Genomic DNA, 21416 nt, shown 5'->3' with positions numbered 1-21416 from the left:
AGATCCCCTGAATGAAAAAGATGATTACTGAGTGATTAAGCATGAAGACTTCTTGTCCCTTTTCCCATTACTTTACTTTCCTCTTCATTAAAAGCCCTCTGTACCACTGAATTTCCTAAGATGGAGTTTTCAGGATGATGGCCTTGCCATCTTCTTAGAATAGGCCCTTGAATAAATCTGATTTCCTTCTCACCAACTCTCATCTCCAATGATTGGCTTCTGCACAGTGTGAAAGTGGACTTGTGTTCAGTATCAACATGAACAGAATTAGGGATTTCTTTAAAAAGGCAGAATGTAAGCCAGGTCTTCAAAGTGGGTATTGTGGAGGATGATAGGAATGGAAACCCATCTTGGAAGGGAGAGCTACAAGAGTCCAAATGTAGAGTTGTGACTGTGAGTGGGTGATAGGGTCAGGTTCATGCAGGAAACAGCATTAGGTAATTTTAATTTTGGAAAGGATCTCTGGGGACTGAGTATGGAGGCCCTAGATTACTAAGAGAAGGGTTTTATCCTGAGGAGCAGCACTTTTCAAACTTTAACATCTCTCCTGAAAGCTGGGGAACCATTCTAAATAGAAGTCTGCATGGAGTCATGGGCACACTCACTTGATCTCCTACTTGCCTCCATACAATCCTCAGCCTCTTGAAGCATAGCCTAGAACCACTGCTAAAATCTGAGGTATGATATGACTTTCAAATATATTTTCAAATGAGTGATAAAAATAAAACCAAACCAAGCAAAGTACTGCCACAGAGGGTAAGAATCCTGAATATTCCTGAGCTGAGGAATGGCATTATCAACTATAATCTGATAGTCATGTTCAATATTATTCTAGGAGGAGTGCAGCCATAGTAGTCCTACATTAGGGGGCTAAAATATTAAATTAGAAGCAGTTGGATATATTGGAAAAAAATAAAAGACTTGCCTCCTGGTATCACATTCATTTATTTCTGGATAAAATGTTAGTGTTGAGATGGCCTAGTGGCTCCTTATCTAGCTTCAGGGTAGAGTAAGGTCAATAGCTGAAAACAAAAAAGAAATTCCTATCCAACATAAGGAAAATGTTTCCAATAAACAGTTCTTTAATATGGAACAAGCTACTGGCAAGGTAGTGAGCTTCTAGTAACTGAAAGCATTCAAGAAGAGAATGTATTTATGAGTTAATGATGTCTTAGAAGGAATTCCTACATTCAGTGGGAAGTTGAACTGGAATACTACTAAAATTTCTTTCAAACTTTTGAGTTCCATGAAGTAGGGCTATAGCTAGAGATCTAATAGTATTAAATAACGTTTTTTCAACATGGAAAAAAAATCCTCTGCATGCAAAACAGCAAAGAAGCAGTAAGGAGAACACTGGGACTGCAAGAGAAAAGGGAATTATTAATCATTCAGTAATTGTTATTACCTTTGCAATTTTTCCCATTTCATGAATGTCTGCTTTCTGATCTTCAATATCCATGAAAGCAGTTTCAATTCTGCTTAAAATCTGTTCATGGTTAATGCAGGTATCTGGGAGTCCTTCGGGAAAGTAGAACCGTGGAATGTTTATGGACGAGGGTGCATTCACAACATTGTTCACAGCAGGAACAGGGGAGAGAGGTTGAGGGCTAACTGGAAAAGTGGCTGGAGTTGGAAGTGGTGTTCCTGGTTTCTTTTCTGGTTTATTTTGAATCTGGAAGAGAAATGTGATTAGAAGACACAAAAATTCTAAACTGTATATATTTCTTGAGTATCCTCACCAGTAATAGGAAGTAGTATATAAATACAAGAAACCACAATTACTTACTTTACTTGAGGGTAGTAGGCAAGTCTCTAAGGAGATTTAAATAAATGAATACATTATTTATTTATCAATACTTGAGTTTATATAAATTTATATTTTAAAAATTCTATAGGACATTTTCCAATCAATATTTCAAAATAATCAAAGAGCAGTATTAGTTGATAGAGTAAGGACTTTGAGGTGTACTATTAGTCTGCTGGAACTAGATTAGTATTTTTTAAAATTTTTTTTAGGGGCTGGGGATGTGGCTCAAGCGGTAGCGCACTCGCCTGGCATGCGTGCGGCCCAGGTTCGATCTTCAGCACCACATACAAACAAAGATGTGTCCGCCGAAAACTAAAAAATAAATATTAAAATTCTCTCTCTCGCTTTAAAATTTTTTTTAATTGTAGATGGACACAATACATTTATTTATTTTTAAATTTTCATTTTATTTATTTATTTTTATGTAGTGCTGAGGATTGAACTCAGCGCATCACACATACAAGGTAAGCGCTCTACCACTGAGCTACAGCCCTAACCCAGTAAATTCTTTTTGAAGACTGTTTTTAGACTTTCTGTTCTTAGTCTTTCCCCTCCTTCAATCGGCAGAAATGACAAGTTCTTTTTAAACACACAGATCTAAAATGCACTTGGGGTAGGGGGCTACTTTTACTTTCTTTTCTAGTTAACTTTGTTGAGGAAGAATCACTATCAAGCTCTGATGCTAAGAAAAACTTTTGTTATGAAAGTCAAAGCATTTTAGTTATGGTTGATTTACTTAATACTAAGGGGCATGCCATTTTACCCAAGATACTTATTTATCTCATTTTTGGTATATTCTTAATATGCAAGTTCTGTGGTCATTAATTTCATTACAACCAGACTCCCTTTACAGTTAAGTAACTCATTTATAGTTTATATCCTTCTTTTCTCCAAACCGAATTTGATGTGGTATACCATAAAGGGATATTAGAAAAGACAGTGAAAAGGTGTGCGGGGGGTGGGGAGGAGCAATTGGGAGATGGAGATAACTCAAGATTGAGGGAAAAGGGAAGGAGGGAGTATTCTATGAAGACTCTCAGAGTTTTAATTTCCACTCTTAATTAATAACCCAATCATTTATGCTCATAAGCATGGCACTATATACTACATAAAGTATGAAATACAGAATGGCTATTGACTGGCTAAGTTTATTTTAAATTCACTGATCACAAAGTATTGCTCTAATGTTCTCCTTTTTTAAATTAGCCTAATGCTACCCCTGAAGTCTGAACAACAATCCTACAATAAGCAATAGGCAAGGAAGAAAGAGCACAGAGGAAAAGGATGCCAATGAAGAACTGAACAGAAAACAGTGATGGTTTACTGTGTCCTCAGGAAAGTTACTTAACCTTTTACAATTTCAGTAATAAAACAGAAATTATAATCCCTACACCTTGGAAGACTGTTGTGAGGACTGAAGGAAATTAAAGAATGTAACATGAGTAAAAGATTCAAAACAGTGCTGGGCAAAGATCTGTCCTCATGGAAGAAAATGAGTGACAAAGCCAAAAGGTGGGGGTTTTCAAAAGATTATGTATAATTTGGCATAATTTTTAGGTTCAATCATAAATAATCATCTCCATTTGTAAAGCAATTTAAAGTTTACAAACCAGTTTGGATTAAACACACTGATTCTATTACTATTCTAAGTAAACATTTCTCTCTGCTTAATGCTGAATCTGCATATACAGATTCATGAGTCAATCGTAGTAGAAAATATTCTTAAAATTCTAAAATAAGGCATAACTCTTTCTTCAAAGCTTTAACTTGATCACTTGTCTCGTCATTTCCTTCCCATTATTTTAAGCAGAAAGAGGTTTGAGAGACTACATGTGTTCAATCATAAAAATTCTTTGTTTCCCTAAAACGTTTGTTTTCCACGGTATGATATCCAGGGTAGTTATTATAATTTCAGGGCAATTATAGCCATAAGATTTAAGACCAGTGGTGCCAGTGGGGGAGAAGGTTTGGAGCAAAATCTCCAATGTTAACTCTATACTTTTGCTTTGACAAGGTAAGTGACATTCAGCACAAACACTGGTTATCTGTCAAAGCTTTTATTTTAATGGGAAAATACTTGATTATATACTGCATATATTTTGCAATTCATTGTGTATTTCTTAACACAGAGCAATTCACTGATAGGCAAGAATTTATTAAGTCACTGGTTAATTTCATATTTAATAAAACTGATCAAGTTCTGTGGTCATTAAAAAGGAAATGATGTAAATAAAATGCATTTATTTTGAACTTTCGGGTATATCAATTTATTTTCCATTGAGTTCAATAGGATACACATAATTTAAACCTTAAAGTAGTGTAATAAAACTGATACTTTATAAACATTATACAATAAAAACTAGTAGAACAAATTTTGCCAGATTTACTGGTAAATTAGACAACTGCTCATATTGAATAAAGCTTTTCAGTCAATATAGGAACAACATTAAAAAAATAAGCTGGATAAAGAATTTTAATTTTCCACCTTAGTCTTTCCTTATAAACGTAGTATTATTTAAATATTCATTCTAAATAGTGTTCTAACACTATTATATCACTGGAGGATTTCCAATATTTTTCTGGTTTTGACCTACAAAGGGGGAAAAAAGGAATTTCACATAGTTCACCCAAATAATTTGAAATTATTCTGGGTCAAAATAACTATGAAACTATGGTTTCTGGATGGAATTTGGATGGCCAGTATTTGAGTAGCCCTTGATTTGTATTGTACGCAACGTTAGGCAACTTGTGTGGTAAGACACTGGCCCAAAGGTAGTAATCAAGAAAGCAGAAACTCTGCAAAGTAGTTATCACAGGCAGAAATCACTCAGTCTCACTGCTTGTTGAGGGAAATCACCTTTTCATAATCTAGAAGCCATCCTTCATTATTATCTACCTATACAGTGTATTACACATGTACACAATTGTTTATATATAAAAATACTTCTGCCCTTAAAAATATTACCAGGATCAATATTTAAAAAAAAAAATCAAACATTCATTACTGATCCAAGTGTGTTAAACACAGTCTACTGATTCAAAGTGCAAATAAGGCTTCTAACACCAATACTATCAAAGATTCCTACTAAAGATTCTAGTATTTTTCTGGATAAATTATAAATTATTTGTTAAATTGTATTTTATTATCTCTAAAACTGGATTCTCTCTCTACATGAGAAAAATGTGAGTACTGTATTCCAGATCCAGAAGGTCTATTTTTAAACCTGTTGGAATCCCTCTACAAATAGCTTTCTGCAAATAGCTGAATAGAGGACACAGATTAATTCCTTGATCTAATATCAAGATACAAGTGAGTTATAAAATTATTTGTGAGTTAGTTCACTGGGTGGTTTTATTAGTAATAAAAATATCTTAAAAGAAACACCCAAGTTTCAAACCTGTGTCTGCTGAAATGACTTCAGCCGCTTCTTAAACCTTGATGGGAGAACAAAATCACAGCCCCTCGCCAGGAAAGCTAACTCTCCCCTTAAATCCGGGTCCCTTCGTAAAGATGTTTCCTTGATCATCATCTTTGAAAAATGAACGATTACTTCGCAATTGTCCAGCACACTTCTGAAGATAGTCAAATTTAATAAGCTGTCAATCTTGTCAGGTAGAAAGGTATTTTTTTTCTTCTTGTTTCCCAAAGAAATTAAATTCAAGCATTATGTTCTCCCAGCCTCCAGGGACTACAATTCATGCTTGTCCTGACATGTAGCTGATTCCCAAATACAACCTGAAGTTTCAAATACCTGCTCATAATTTTCAAATGAAAAACACAGGCTGCAAAGGGCTTCCTGCGCCTTGTAGGTAGCTTTATATCAAATTGACCTGCACATATTGAGAATACAGAGCCTTCTGGGAAAGGAAGCACCCACTACTCCAAGTACCAAAGTTAGAAACATTACAGCTGGACCTAAAAATAGCAACTTCTCAGATAATGCTAACTTCTTAAACTCAGAGTATGTGAGGTGTCAATCCACATAAAGCAGTTTCTCCTAAAACGAGAGAGAGAGAGAGAGAGAGAGAGAGAGAGAGAGAGAGAGAGAGAGAGAGAGAGAGAATATGTAGAATATTTTTGGCTTTTGCAACTTAATATTTTATGAAAAAAGAATAGGCCTCTCATCAAAACGTAGAGAAAGAAATATTTATCCTTAAAGATTTGTAAAAAAAATTGTTGGTCTCAGATTTTAAAAAAAATTAAAGCAGAAGACTCATCATCAAACCTACTTTTTTTGGGGGAAGTGATTTTGAAAATTTACTGTTAAAAGTATTATTTAAGATAGTAGAACAACATAAGAAAGAAGTTTTTGATATATATGAGTTAGTGAAATCTAGCTGAAATAGGTTTAAAAAGATACCAAATAGTAATTACATGGAACGTCCTGAATTTATGAGACTTTCTCTTTTGAGGAGCTAAAGGAATCATCTCAGATTTTAAAAATAACTATTCCATGATTTTATCATATATTAAATATTGGATTTATTATTTACAAGTGAATCATCACTTGTTTTAATCATCATTTGTTTTAAATTTCAACACTTATTTTTAGTCAATCTTTTAAAAGTATTTTAATCAATACTTATTTTTAATCAAATCAGTATTATATTCTAGTTCTAGAAAATATAAAATGAGTATCATAGAAAATAGAAACAAAAAGTAGCTTACAACCTTCTTTTACTATCTAATTTAGTGGTCATAAAATAATTTGGTTTTCCACTGTTTCCTACAATGTTAAGTCAGCTTTCCCCCACTCATTTCAAGATATTCTGACATTGGGTTTATATGTCTAAACTTGTGGTTTAAAAAGTCTTTTTCTTTAAGCTGTGGAATCTTCAGCTTGTACAAAACCTTACCTGAAAGCTTTCAGGTACTAGTAGATTAAAAAAAGATTATCATTGAAAATCACTGGTTCTATGCTTTGACCTGGCCCTTCCTTAGTTTCTATTTCTCTCACTGTTAACATTTTACAGATCGCTTTTCCATATTTTTTTCCTTTTATTCCTGCCTAGTGAACTTTTCTTCTTTCATTATTATTTCTCCAAATTAAAACAGCAGCAAAAAATCTAGGTCTTTAGACATGACTACTGCTTATTCAATTAAACCAAATGTTACTGTATTTATTCCTTCCTCTTCTTTCCCTAACCAACCCATGGCTTCAGAGGAATGAATTTTCATTCCCCTCCTGAGAATATTCTCTTTCCTCAAATGCACATTCTGATCATCTTTCAAAATCCAACTCAAATTCTACCTTCTTTTAATAAAGGTTTCCCTGATTGTTTAGGTCCCTTTAATTATAATTCTTAATTATATATATATATATATATATATATATATACACACACACATACATACAGTACTTAATCAAATACTATAGAATATCCTTTAAATGAGCTTCATTTAAGTCTCAAGATTAGACAGTTTTCTGTTTTTTTTATTGGTTGTTCAAAACATTACAAAGCTCTTGACATATCATATTTCATACATTAGATTCAAGTGGGTTATGAACTCCCATTTTTACCCCAAATACAGACTGCAGAATCACATCGGTTACACATGCACATTTTTACATAATGCCAAAATAACTAATTCCCACAACACACCGATGCACGTTGATGGTTCACTTTTTGTTATGCCCCTGTTTTTCTAATCTTAGTAGTTAAGTTGCATATTTATTTAGAGTCAGTTGTGTCTGTCTCCAATCTGTTTATGTTGGTTGTTATTTTTATAGTAAAAATTCGATTCAAAAGGCTGGAGACATCTCACAGTGGTACTGCTTGCATACTGTGCCAAGGCCCTGGGGGGTTTGGTCCTCAGTTAAAAAAAAAAAATCAAATCAATTACATAAAGAAAGTGTAGAAAAAAAGAATAGTTTCCAAACTATATTTTTTTTAAAAACTCAAATAGTTAAAACTTTTTTTTGTTATAAAATTATGTGAGTGTGGGATAAAAGAAAAAATCCAAAGGTATCTATGTTCAAACTGTTTCACTACTGTTTTAAGTTCTTTGTCCAGTTAAAAGAGACTAAAACTGGATATCAGTCAACAAATCATGAGTGTGATTTATTAAAAAAGATGTCATAGAACTCAGTTTCTTTGAGACTTTCTCAAAGAAAAGCCTTGTTAGTGATGTATGAATAAATTAATGATGTGAATTAAAAATTTTACAGCATACATAATGCTTAGATAGTTTTGCAGTAGATAGTTTAGGATTCCCTAATGATTATAAGACACAGTTATATTTAGGTAAAAGAACTTCTATTTGTAATATCTTATAATTATAATTTGATAATTGTTTTCCAATAGTATTCAAAACTATGAGTGAAGTTCAAGTTATTAGTCATTCACTCATATTCAGGCATTTTTGTGATCATTTATTAAGTGCCAGACACTTGGCTAGGTGTAAGGATAGAAAAATAATAAAATAATAAAGAAGTAATTTCTTCTTTTTCTCACTGTAATTCTTTTTCTCACTGTACTTCTAATTTATAAAAGGATACTGACTATTCTAGAAAAACTTAGAAAATGCTAAGTCAAAAGCATGGTTCACACAAAAACTTACACATGAACATTTATCAGATTATTCATAATAGCCCCAAAATGGAAACACCCAAATAAAAATAATTTATTATTACATGAATAAACAAAAGGAAAGGATGAACACAACATGGAACTACAAACAATGGAATATTTTTTGAACCATAAAAAGGAATAATGCCCTGGTGTATGCCACAATATGGTAAACCTTAAAAACATTACATTGTGTGAAAAAAGCCAGTTGCAAAAGGTCACATATTGCATGATTCCAATTACATGAAATGTAAGAATTAGCAAATCAATAGAGATAGGAAGTAACTTACAGTTGCAAAGGGCTAGGAGTAGGGGGGTAATAGAGACTGATTATGAATATGGGTTTCTTTTGGTGGTACTGCAAACATTCCAGAATTAGTGCTTATGGTTTCACAATCTTATTGGATATACTAAATACTACTAAATTATGTACTTAGTAGGAAACATTTTTAAAAATATTTTTTAGCTGTTGATGGACCTTTATTTCATTTATTTATATGTGGTGCTGAGAATTTAAACCAGTGCCTCATACATGCTAGGCAAGTGCTCTTCCATTGAGCTACAACTCCAGCCCTAGGGCAAATTTTATACTAAGTAAATGACATCTCAATTAAAAGTCCTCTCGTCTTATAGTTCTAACTGGCTGAACAGTTAAAAAGGTAATAATCTGGAATCACAGACTTTATTTAAAATATCATTTTATGCAGGCTTTAAGAGAAGAAATTGACTACAAACTAATTAATTGATTACTCTAATTTTTAATTTTTTGAAAATCTAAGATAGGGTCTCACTAAGTTGTTGAGATCTCCCTAGTTTGCCTATGCTGGCCTTGACTTGATGCAATCCTCCTGTCTCGGTCTCCTAAATCACTGGGATTACAGACATGTGCCACCAAGCCTGGCTCCAGTTGGTTACTCTTAATTTTTTTTTTTTTTTGGTAACAGGGATTGAACTCAGGAGCATTTGATCACTGAGCCACATCCCCAGCACATTTTTTTTTTTTTTAAATTTTGAGGTCCTAAATTTTTTAGGACCTCACTAAGTTGCTGAGGCTGGCTTTGAATTTGCTATCCTCCTGCCCCAGACTCCCAAGATGCTGGCATTACAGGCCTGAGCCATCATGCCTAACAAATTATTCTTAAAATTCAATATTCTTCTCCTTTATGCTTTAACTTGGTGTTTTTTAATCATTTAATTCATGGCTTGTTCTGTTATAAATGTTGTTTAACTCTTAAATAATGAAATGCTGAGGTGGGGGAATGAGGCCACATGGTGATGGTTATCTGTAGTCTTTGTTCTTAGCCTGTCTTCTAGCCTTTACCTTCACTGATTGCAGCAAAATAGGAAGGCATATGCATTATAGAGGAAATCTAATAAACATTTTTGTCTTGTTTCAACTGCCTCCAAATGATAGAACACATTCCATGACAAATAACAGAACCCCATCTAATATTTTTGCTTTTTAGTCATCCAAATATTTGGGGTACATATACTTCCAGAATCTAAGGAAGCAAAAGAGAATGAAGAGCCTAAAATTATTAGGTATCGTAAATCTTAAGATTCCTAGAATTTCTAGTTTTCTGGATATCTCCATCCTTGTTAGTCTGATTTCCTTCCTCCCTTTTTCCTTGAGAAATTACTTCAGTTGGAGATTGCTCATTACAGAGATAAGAAATCAATTTTGGATTTACAAATAAAATAAATTTCACAGCAAGTTGGAAGGAACAAAGGGGTTTCTACTTCACTGACATGTTAAAGGCCAGGGGGGAATGAATATGAATGAGAATGATTTCTCAGTAATTTTGGCTAAGAGCTAAATACATAGATATCAAAACAGAAGGCTGAACTGATGGTCAAGATATCTTGGTAATAATGAGTATGCTTGAAATACAACAGCTGATGGAGCTAGGACTCTTGGGTGCAAAGCACTTCTCAGGGTAAACACCTCAACCATGGTCTCAGAAATTCGATCCATGAGGATAGCTGACAAAACTGTCAGATCTAGTCTTGAGTAGTTACTGCTTGGTTGTAACCTAGGAGAAATGGCAGAACTCTTGATTTAAGGTCTGAATCTGACTCTCAGTTTTATGAAGTCAGGAAACTGCAAGGTATGGCCTAATCAAGCTTGTGAAGTAATCATTTTACTCAGATAATTTCTGAAGATGGTCATATTAGGAAAAGCCTAGTTTTAGGGGTTTAATCCTGGTGGAGATAGTGGGATTTCCCTGGGTATCTTAGAAAAAGTACTTTATTTTTTCTTCTTACAAAAGGATGATATTGTTTTATAAGGAAAAATCTAAACACTACAGAAACATAACATACAAATAAGTCGCTTTAAAAGTGACAATTATTAACAATATCTATTGAGCACCCACTAAGTTCTAGTCACTACTGGTCTAGGTTTCTAGGATACAGTAGTGAACTAAACATAAATTATGTATTAACTATAAATGATCTTTACCACCCTACTGAAACAAGTCCAAATGAAGTCTATACTTATCAATATGTTGACAATAGTTTTACTTTTTAATCTTAAGAAATCTTTTCTTTAAAAATATTTAGATTTAAGAGGTTGTGAGGGGAATGGGATAACAAACATGGAGGGAAATGAATTACAGTAGATGGGGTAGAGAGACAAGATGGGAGGGGAAGGGAGGGGGGATAGTAGAGGATAGGAAAGGTAGCAGAATACAACAGCCACTAATATGGCAGTATGTAAAAATGTGGATGTGTAACCGATGTGATTCTGCAATCTGTATTTGGGGTAAAAATGGGAGTTCATAACCCACTTGATTCTAATGTATGAAATATGAGATGTCAAGAGCTTTGTAATGTTGTGAACAACCAATAAAAAACAAAACAAAACAAAACAAAAATATTTAGATTTTAATTGGACTTTTTACTAATCTTAAAATGTGTTCTTAGTTGAAAGCTATCGGTTTAACTAGACTTGAATATTATTGTTTTTACAAAAAGAAATCTTAATTTACTTTAAATTCTTTCTTGAAGAATCTGGCCTCTCCCCATCTCCATTGTTTTGATTATAGAAATAGAAGTATTTACCAGTCTTTGTTTTTACTAAAATTAAATAAAATAAATGATTTTAAGGGTAATTAGGGTTTGTTATTTTAACCTATGATTAATTATTAGTATGATATTGCCCCAAAAGTTTAAAAATAGATTTAAAAATGATAGTAATACCATCTGCGGATGGAAATAAAACAGAATTAAGGTATCCTTTATTATATAAATTATCAAATTAGCATAGACTCTTAGTGTATTGTTTTCCTAAAATTATTCCATTATTCTATATGTCAAACATGTCCTCAGAATTCATTCATTTGTAATTATGAAACCCTTTTGGACTTCAGTCACATCACCTTTTCTACGAACTGTTCTCTTATTCTTGTTTGACTTATTTGCAGGCCCATCTGTATGTCGTAGCTAGTCTAGAACCTATATGGTTGTCTACTGTCACATGGAGGCTTTGTAAAAAAAAAAAAAGCATAGCATGAAGACTCATTTGTTAACCAATACATATACAGAGATAATTTGACATTTTGTGCAAAGTAAGAAAATAAGGGAATTCAAGACACAAGATAAAAAAGAAGCCAGTTTAAGTCAAGAGATAAATGGTGACTAAAGAGTAGAGAGAACAGTTATGGTCAGAATCCTTCATGAAGGACTTATTTACTATGAAAAGAGTAAATAAATAAAAAGAGGTCTCCTGCTTCAGCCTCCAGAGTTGCTGGGTATTATGGTTTAAATATTAGGTGTCATCCAAAAACTCATGTGTGAGACAATGTAAGAAAGTTTAGAGGAGAAATAATTGGGTTAGAAGAGTTTTAATCTAATCAGTGCATTAATGCCCCCATAGGAATTAACTGGGTGGTAACCCTAGACAAGTAGAATGTGGCTGGAGGAGGGAGGTCATTGCAACATGCCTTTGGAGTACATATTTTGTCCTTGGTGAGAGAAGTCACTCTTCTACTTTGTGGTGGTATCCTGAGCTGGTTGTCTTCTCTACACCCTTCTGCTGTGATGTTCTGTTTCACATTGGGCACAGAGCTATGGGGTTCACTATCTATGAGACCTCTGAAACTGTAAGCAACAAACTTCCTCCTCTAAAATTGTTCTTGTCAGGTTTTTTGGTCATAGCAGTGAAAAAGTTGACTAAAATACTGAGATGTACAGGTATATACCTAAGCACCTAGTTTTATTTACCTTTTTTTTTTTTTTTAAATTTTTGCAGGACTGGGAATTGAACCTAGGAGTACTTTACCAGTGAGTATATCTTTCCACTCCCCCATTTTTAAAAAATTTTGAGACAGGGTCTCCCTAAGTTATTGAGGCTGGACTGGAATTTATTATCCTCATGCTTTAGTCTTCCTAGTATCTGGGTTTATACGTGTGTGTCACCTTGCCTGTCTATTTACCTTTTTCATGTTTATTGGATTACTGTTTGAATTATTGTTTTTTTTTTGCTATTAAATTTCAGTGATATTTCCAAGATTTCCAATACATTTAACAAAGTAGTTTTATCAAAAGTCTGCTTTGCTGATCTATGGGGGAATATTTAGAACAGGAGTCAGTAAACTTTTGATATAAATGACTAGATATAATAATTTTAGACTTTGGGGTCTCTGTTGTTCCTACTCAATTTTGCAAATAGAACATAAAAGCGCCCCAGATCTGATGTTAACGAGTAGGTTTGCTGTGGACCTGTCAGCAGCAGTCTGGATTTGGTCCATAGGCCTATACTGCTGATCTTTGATCCAGACCAATATTCTTTTTGTGATTTCTCAGAATCTTCCTAGAATTTTCTGTTTGGATCCCTTTCCCAACACAAGTTTGAATTTCAATTATATATGGACAACAAATACTTTTTACTCTTGGGAAATTACTTTGAAATACCTGTTAAATTATTAATAACATATAATACTCTCATATCAACCTTTTTTCTTAGGGATAATCATCAATGTCATTTGAAAGTACTGCCTGTAGGGATGGGGTCATAGCACAATGGTACAGTGCTTGCTTAGCATGTGTGAGGCACTGGGTTCAATTCTCAGCACCTTATATAAATAAATAAAGGTCCACTGACAACTAAAAAAAAAATAGGGGCTGGGGTTGTGGCTCAGTGACAGAGTGCTCGCCTTGCATATGTGGGACCTTGGGTTTGATCCTCAGCACCATTTGTGTCATAAAAATAAATAAGTGAAATAAAGGTATTGTGTCCAACTATAACTAAAAAAAATTAAAATAAAATAAAAAAGTACTGCTTGCATGCCCTATTAATTAAAATGTTTGAACAACTGGCAAATTTTCAGCTATCCAAAAAGAGAAAATAAGCCTTAGTTTAAAATTGGCTATCCTTTAAAAATATATCATACTGAGAGAATGTTTTGCTTAAAAGTCTTCTTTGGCTTCCCACTTTCCTTAAAGACAAATTCTTTGGCATAGCATACAAGGTCATTCATAAATTGGCCTCAATTTACCTCTTCTGTTTTATTTCTTGTTATTCTTTGAACACACTCTAAAAGAATAAAAAACATGAAAGACAATATTGTACAAAAACTGGTAGATCAACAACTTAAGGATAGTAGCTCCTTCTGGAAAAAGAATAGTACTGAGGGGTACCCTAGTGATTTCAACTATGTATGAGATTATTTTTTAGGACTGAAATGCTAATGATAATGAAAACACTACAGCTGAGATCTGAAACAAATATGGCAAAACATTAAGATTGGATAAAACTATGTGGTAGGTGACAAGAGTACTTTTTATATGATTCATCACAGTTTTCCATTTGCTTAAAACAAATGTTGACAAACTACAGTCCATGGGCCAAATCTGGCCCACTGCCTGTTTCTGTTAAGTCTTGGAGCTAAGGACAATTTTATATTTTTAAAGAATTGTTAAAAAGAAAAAAAAAAGAAAGAAAAAATTCAAAGAAGACTTGCTGCACACAAAGACTAAAATATTTACTAAAATATTTAAAATACTTTCACAGAAAAAGTCTGCGAACTACTGATTTAAAACATTTCATGAGAAGAGAAGAGTAAAAGAAAAAGGAGAGGCGACTGAATTCAAGGTGTGTGTCACCTTGGAAGAATGGTTTGCCTTTTTGCATTAAGCATCTGCCTGAATGAAACATCTTATATTACCTTTCTCTTTAATATTAGCTTTCATTAATAATTTTTTCAATTTTTATCAAGCAGAAATCTTTTCAAATTTTTTTCTATTATACTGGAATTCACTTAAAAGAATATTGAAAGACAGTATATTCATTAGATTCTGATTTCAGTCTATAGTTGTAAAAAACTGGGAAGCTCATGTAGATCTCAGTGCAGCATTTTTAGTATACTTAGACTGGGGATATCAAAGGGACCTACTCCCCAGCTATCTTGTTTTTTCACAGGGGATAATGGAGGAAGAGGGTTGAATAAAATTCAAAATGCTGTATCACAATAGAAGCTTCTGGATAATGATTATAAAGTTATGAAATAGGTCACTCAAAGAAGTAGACATTTTTATTTTAATGGACAAGATTATTTTAGGGAAATTAGTGAGATAATATATCTACATGTCTTAGCATGCTTTAGCTCACAACAACTGGTAGCTCTCAGGACATTATTATCATTTGGGGATTACTATATAGGTATTTTCTTTCCTTTATAAAATATTAACCATATTAGTATTTTCTGTGAATATGAAAATATTTTTTCATAATGTTTATAATTAATTCCTACAGTTTTGCTTTCTGTGATGACCCAAGTTTATTAAAGAGATTAAAATTTATGGGGCTAGGGTTGTGGCTCAGTAGTAGAGCACTTGCCTAGCATGTGCAAGGCACTGGGTTCTATCCTCAGCACCATATAAAAAATAAATAAATAAATAAAATAAAGGTATTGTGTCCAACTACAACTAAAAAAAATATTTAAAAAAATTTGTGAAGGGGCTGGGGATGTGGCTCAAGCGGTAGCGTGCTCGCCTGGCATGCGTGCGGCCCGGGTTCGATCCTCAGCACCACATACAAACAAAGATGTTGTGTCTGCCGATAACTAAAAAAATTAAAAAAAAATTAAAAAAAAAATTTGTGAAAACACAAATGAGACTCACATAGAGATTTTACAGAGATTTTACAGTGTCTGTCTGAAGATATTCAGACCCAAATCACCATTTAACAATCTAAGGTATGTATTGTTTTAAACTTAAATGTCACTGGCCAACTAAAAATACATACAAAACATACTGAGTAAAAGTGATCCATCTGATCAAAATATGCCCTTTTTTCTGATCAAATAAAAATTTTAAAGAGAAGGCTAAAATAATATATAATTGGATTTTTAATTTGGTCACATATATGCTACGTCTAATACTCAAGTTTTAAAAATTTACCATGCAACATTAAAGAATATATAAAAAGGCATAAATATTACAACAAAATACTTAGGGATATGCCACCCAGATTATGAAAGAGAACATCATATTTCTGAGGCCCCCTGACACACCCTTCTTTTGTTGCATCTTTTCCTCACCCAGGTTTAATCACTGTTTTAATCATTGTATTTCAATAGACACTAGTATTGCTGTATGTATATACATGGCGGTATAACCAATGTGATCCTGCAACCTGTACACATAGAAAAATGAGAATTCATATCCCATTTGAATCAAATGTATGATATGTCAAGATTATTGTATTGTCATGAGCAACTAATAAAAAAAATTTTAAAAAACATTGTATTTGGTGTATCCATGTGTTTATATTTCTTACACAAATGCACACCTCAAAATAATTCATATTATTTTACAATTTGATTTTGTTGATTTGGCTTTATGTCTGAATCCACACATGCCAACATGTGATAGAGATAATGCTTACCAAATAGTCTAAGTGTTTCTGTATGTTTCACAGGTTTTAGGTTGGAAGACCTGGAGTATGATTTGAAGTGAACAGTGCTGTGTCAGGGGATGAGATAGTTAAAAACCCATCCCTTTCTTCCCCATGTTCCAGTGAACTCATAAGTCATATATTCCAGATAGGGAAATGGAGAAACAGTAAGAACATGGATCTTCCATCAGCTTGGGTCCTTGAACGAGGTGACAAAGAGCCCCCTGCTAACCTATAGACTTGTGAAATGAACAAGAAATAATCTTGTTGCCTTAAGAAACATACATATAAGTGGGTAGATAATTGCTTTTCTGGGCTATAAGTAGGAGGATAGATTAAAAATCTTTTGAAAATACTTCTGTGATTCTAGAGTAATATTTATTTATTATCACTTGCATGGAGAAGCGAATTTCATATACTCTAGCCTTGACCTTTTTTGAAGATCTGTTGCATTAACAACAGATGCATATTTTCAGATACATGCTCATGTATTATTTTAGGAATGTTAGTTTTGTCTCCCCAACCAGATTTTAAGTTCTTTAAGAGTCATGTCCTCTCTTGTACCCTACCGTTCACCTTATAAGAGTCTACAAAAGCATGAAATAAGTACTGATCTCTTGGTTGCCTGGGAAGGATGAGACTGTTAGCCAACTTGAATAAGAATTGTGCTGCAATGCTTGTGCTTAACATACATTGTCTTGATCCTATTTCCACTGTACACAATAAGATATAAAGGTTAAGGAGCTTTCTTTGGTCACGGATTTTTATCAAAGAAGATGAAGGGTATAAAGAAGGCAGCTGAAGCCAGACAGCTTGACTATAAAGCCTTTGCTTTTTACTTACTGAACGTAGGTGAGATGATTTTTAATATAGAAAATGAAGCAGTTAACAAAAATAGTTTTTGTTTATAAAATGTGCAAACATTAACACACTTCTTTGGAGACTTCTCAGCACTCAAGATTGTTAGGTCCTTACCTTGATCACTTCTGGCGTCTGCTGAATCAGAACCACTGAAGTTGTATCTTTGGCTTTATCACCAACAGGACTTCTACAGACTGATAAATTGGCTTGAGAGGAACTCGTCAAGGTCTCCTGTAGAATTTGCATCATTTCCTTTTCTTGTGATAGACTTCCTCTGCCTGATTTGCATTCAACTAGTTCTTGAGCAAAGTCTTCAATGCTTTCCAGGATTCGAAGTAAGAGGGCTCGATCCTCTTCCTCTATTTTGTGTCCATTGTTTTCAATAATCTTTGTTAGACAGGAAGGTGAAACTTTTTCCACAGGTGAAGACACTTTAGATTTAGGCTCAAGATCTACAGGGATTTGACCAGTTAAATGACTGTGAATATTTTGAGAATTGGAGTTTTTACCTTTGGCAAGTGGCTGTCTTAAAGACGTCTCCATTTTCTGTGAAAATGATTCCAAATCCATTAACAATTTATCTATCTCTTCCTGACTGTTAGGGTTTATAAAATCTCTCTGGTCTCCTGCTTCTACTTTAGGAACTTTTGATTCAGGATCTTCCTCAGGTAGATGAGCAATTGGTTTCTCAAATATCTTACCAATTTCATTTTGCATTGCTGCAGGACATTTTTGAAGATGAGTACCATTGTCTAAAAATTCTGCTCTATGTTCATTTACCTTTAACAATTCCTGATCGGGACCATTCTCTGTCCTTTGTCCTTTATCTAATAATGCCTTCTTTCCATCTGACTCTTCTTCAATATAAAGAGTTTCCATTAAGTCACCAGAAGAAACATTCTCTAAAGGGTTCATGGTTAATGGCAGTGATTGAAGCTGGACAGTTTTTATAGTTCTGGGATCATTTACTTCCAAGCTATATAAGGAATTTGTGTTTGGAATGGCTTTTATACTGTCTGTTATCCTGGAATTATGCTTGTCATCTTGCAATTCGAGAGTTTGAAACTGTGAAGAATCAGGGGTTGAGAGCTGGACAACATCTTCATATTTAGGGGGCTGTTCAGAGCCATATATTGGGGAAAAGGGAGTCAGTTGTAAGGTAGGCATATTATTGACCAGTTCTGTGAAATCTATGGCCTCGTTATTCCCAGAATGCATGAATTCAAATGGTAACTTTTTCAGATAGGATGCTAACCTGGTCATTACATTCATATAGACAGTTTCGGAGCTAGAAATTGCATCATTACCACTTCCTTCATTAATGTTACCTCCTGACTTTTTCTTTATGCACTGTTTTATGATATCTGTGCATTTTTTTAAATCCTCAGAGCATTTCAGTAAGATGTCCAAGCACATTTTTATGTCAGTCCCAGAAGAAAAAGAATCTATTTTATGTTTTTCCAAAATCTGAGTAACAAGATCTTCTTCAGAGAAGTTCTGAAAGAACATGGAAGTCAGGTTTGCATCAAGTGAGTTTCTATGGGATAAAGATTTTTCCTCAACTGAGGAACTCCGAAGTAAACCCATGGATGGGGAGGTCCCATCATTGTTATAATGACCACAGAGCAAGTCAAAGTCAACTGACCTCCTGTTAAATGAGTCAGACTTAACTTTCCTTCCCTTTTTGTAAGTTGCATGGTTAGAGTTTTTGAGTTTTTCAAGGGAAAATTCTTTTATTTTTCCACTGGCAAAACTGATTGCTTCTCCAGCAATGTCCTTTAAATTACAGGTATTCTGAAATGTGGATACTTTCTTGACTCTCGGTATGCCTGGGAGGACCTGATGTGGATAGTCACCTTCAGTAGAGGAAAGCCCATTTTCATGGGGTAGAAATACAGAGTTCAGATCTGCATCTTTGAATTGAGACACAGGGATATGCAAAAGGTCTGCACAAACGCTATGGTGTACCACAATGCAGTCAATTCCATGTGTGAAGGTGTGGCAGGTTCCAGTGCAATAATGTATAGCTTGTTCGAAACGTCGGTCTATCACCACGCTGCTGTAGTGGTTCACAGTACTAACCACAAGTCTGTAAGTTGCTGCCATAATACCAAATCCGCTTAGTGGTGGGACTTGGAACGTTCTAGAACTTGTTTCAAGAAAATTCTCCCAAATGACACTTAGCTGAAAATATATTTAATGAGAATGTTTAGTGGTTTCTTGCCACTATACAATTTTTCCCATGAAGAGAAACCCTTTAAACTTGAGGTTTGGTAACCATCAGTGTCAGTAGCTGTTGCACATTAATACAAGCTGTGTGCTTGTATTAACAAGTCTAATAATTTAATAATGTGCTTTTTAGTTTTATTTAGTAATATGATACTATAATATTTTTATGAAAGAATGTCCTTTTTTAGTTCTTCAGCAGTTCTATAATGAGGAAATTTATTGTCATAAATTTACTGCCATAAATCTTAGTTGGTAGCATAGAAGTATTGTGATAATTGAGTTTTCCAAAGGTTTAAAAAATCCATTTTCTGTATAGAGAAACCTATAATAAAAGAAGAAAACAATTAAAAGGAAATATGATTTCCTAATATAAAGCATTTATTTCTTCTTTCTTTGCATCTTGCATGCAGTTAATCACTAACCCCTATTCTCTGCCACATCACTGATTGCTGATTCAGTATAGGCCTTTGTTTTGTCACACTCTACCCTCCTTACTACCTAGAATAGTAATACCTCAACTCTGCCTTGTTGTGTCTGCCTCCCAGTTGATATTCCTTATCCCACTCTCTTGGCTCCCTTATATGTCACTAACCTTCGCTTTGGATAGCTTTCCTGTCTTTCAAAGCTCAACAATTCATACATTGATTACTATTGTGGAAATTCTTGTTGGTGGGGTGGGTCGGGGTACCAGGGATTGAACTCAGGGGCACTCAACCACTGAGCCACATCCCCAGTCCTATTTTGTATTTTATTTAGAGACAGAATCTCATTGAGTTGCTTAGCACCTTGCAGAGTTGCTGAAGCTGGCCTTGAACTTGTGATCCTCCTGCCTTAACCTCCCCAATCGCTGGAATTATAGGCGTGTGCCACTGAATCTAGCAGGTTCTATCTCTTTTGATTTACTTTTAAAACCTTCAACATCTGTTCCCATCCACCTAACTTTATTTTCTATTTTTCCCCTGCAGTAACCTTTTGCTTCCATTGACCTAGTCTGATCAAAGACTGCCAATACATAGTGCTGCAACTTCCTTTGTTCTTGGAAATTATTTTATTGTTTTTCTTTAGAGAATAACAGCCTTCATTACTGTTCTTAATCCAAATCCCCTAGACCCTGTTCAATGCAGATATTTCTCTCTCTTCATTAAGTGGACACAATTTACTTAATCATTCTCCTACATTAAAAAACATGGCTTTCAGAACATGTTATAGTTACTTTCCATAAAGATTCTATCAATGTAACCATTCAATAAATAAATACCAAGTGCCTACTATATGCCAGGCTCTAAGTAATACAGCAGTGACTAAAACAAAGTCTCTGCTTTTATGGAGCTGACAATCTAGTTGGAAAAAAAAATAACACGTAAATAGGCATATAACTTATTTATGCTGATATATGTTATGGAGAAAAATGAAGGAGGGAAAGATAAAGTTGGAAGGTGCTGTTTTATAAAGAAAAGGAAGACCTCAATGACTTCTTGAATAGAGACTTGAAAGAAGACAGGGAGCAGGTCAAGGAAGTGTTATTAGATAAATCCACTTTAGGCAGAATAATCGTAAGTACAAAGGCACTGAGGTGGGAGCATGCTTTATTTACTAGAAGGAGACTAAAGTGGTACGAGCTGAGAAAGCAAGGGGGGCAGTGTGGGGCATAAGACATGAAAGGTGGAACTCTATATTATGCAGGGTCTGTAGATCATTATAATGAAATTGGCCTGAGCTCTGAGAGAACCAGGAAACAACTGATGGCTAACTGAACAGAGGAATGACACGATCACTCACATTTTAAGTTGGTGAATTTTGGCTGTGTGTTCAAAGATGCAGAGATGTAAGATAAGAAGGAGGGAAACAAATTAGGTACTACTGCAATGATCCAGACAAGTAGGTTGGGGGCTGGGGCTATGGCTCAGCAGTAGAGCGCTTGCCTAGCACATTTGAGGCGCTGGGTTCCATCCTCAACACCACATAAAAATAAATAAATAAAATAAATATATTGTGTCCAACTACAACTGAAAAAAAAAAAAAAAGAAGGCTGAGGGGCTTGGACCAGGATAG

General features: G+C 34.2%; 1 protein-coding gene and 1 long non-coding RNA gene across 6 annotated transcripts in view; one reads left to right on the top strand and one right to left on the bottom strand.

Moving 5' to 3' along the window:
* The window catches only part of Ppp2r3a (protein phosphatase 2 regulatory subunit B''alpha), a 166741-nt gene that overhangs the window by 93555 nt on the left and 51770 nt on the right, over positions 1-21416 (bottom strand). For 3 of the 5 annotated variants that reach the window (XM_040269828.2, XM_040269829.2, XM_078043358.1), the window contains exons 2-3: positions 17250-19686; positions 1406-1672 (exon numbers count right to left, since the gene is read on the bottom strand). In XM_040269828.2, coding sequence (XP_040125762.1) covers positions 1406-1672; positions 17250-19241 — 2259 coding nt within the window. In that variant the 5' untranslated portion in view covers positions 19242-19686. The remainder of the gene's footprint in view (positions 1-1405; positions 1673-17249; positions 19687-21416) is intronic. The other 2 variants (XM_078043359.1, XM_078043360.1) reach the window with 1 other exon arrangement.
* Positions 11875-21416, top strand: part of LOC120884303 (uncharacterized) — a 48920-nt gene continuing 39378 nt past the window's right edge. The window contains exon 1 of the long non-coding RNA XR_013436531.1: positions 11875-12661. This is a non-coding gene — a long non-coding RNA (uncharacterized LOC120884303). The remainder of the gene's footprint in view (positions 12662-21416) is intronic.

Source organism: Ictidomys tridecemlineatus, chromosome 3 (assembly GCF_052094955.1).
Source record: "Ictidomys tridecemlineatus isolate mIctTri1 chromosome 3, mIctTri1.hap1, whole genome shotgun sequence".
Classification (NCBI taxonomy): Eukaryota; Metazoa; Chordata; class Mammalia; order Rodentia; family Sciuridae; genus Ictidomys; species Ictidomys tridecemlineatus.
Note: the sequence above shows the minus strand (reverse complement) of the source record. Positions and strands in the feature narration are given on the sequence as shown.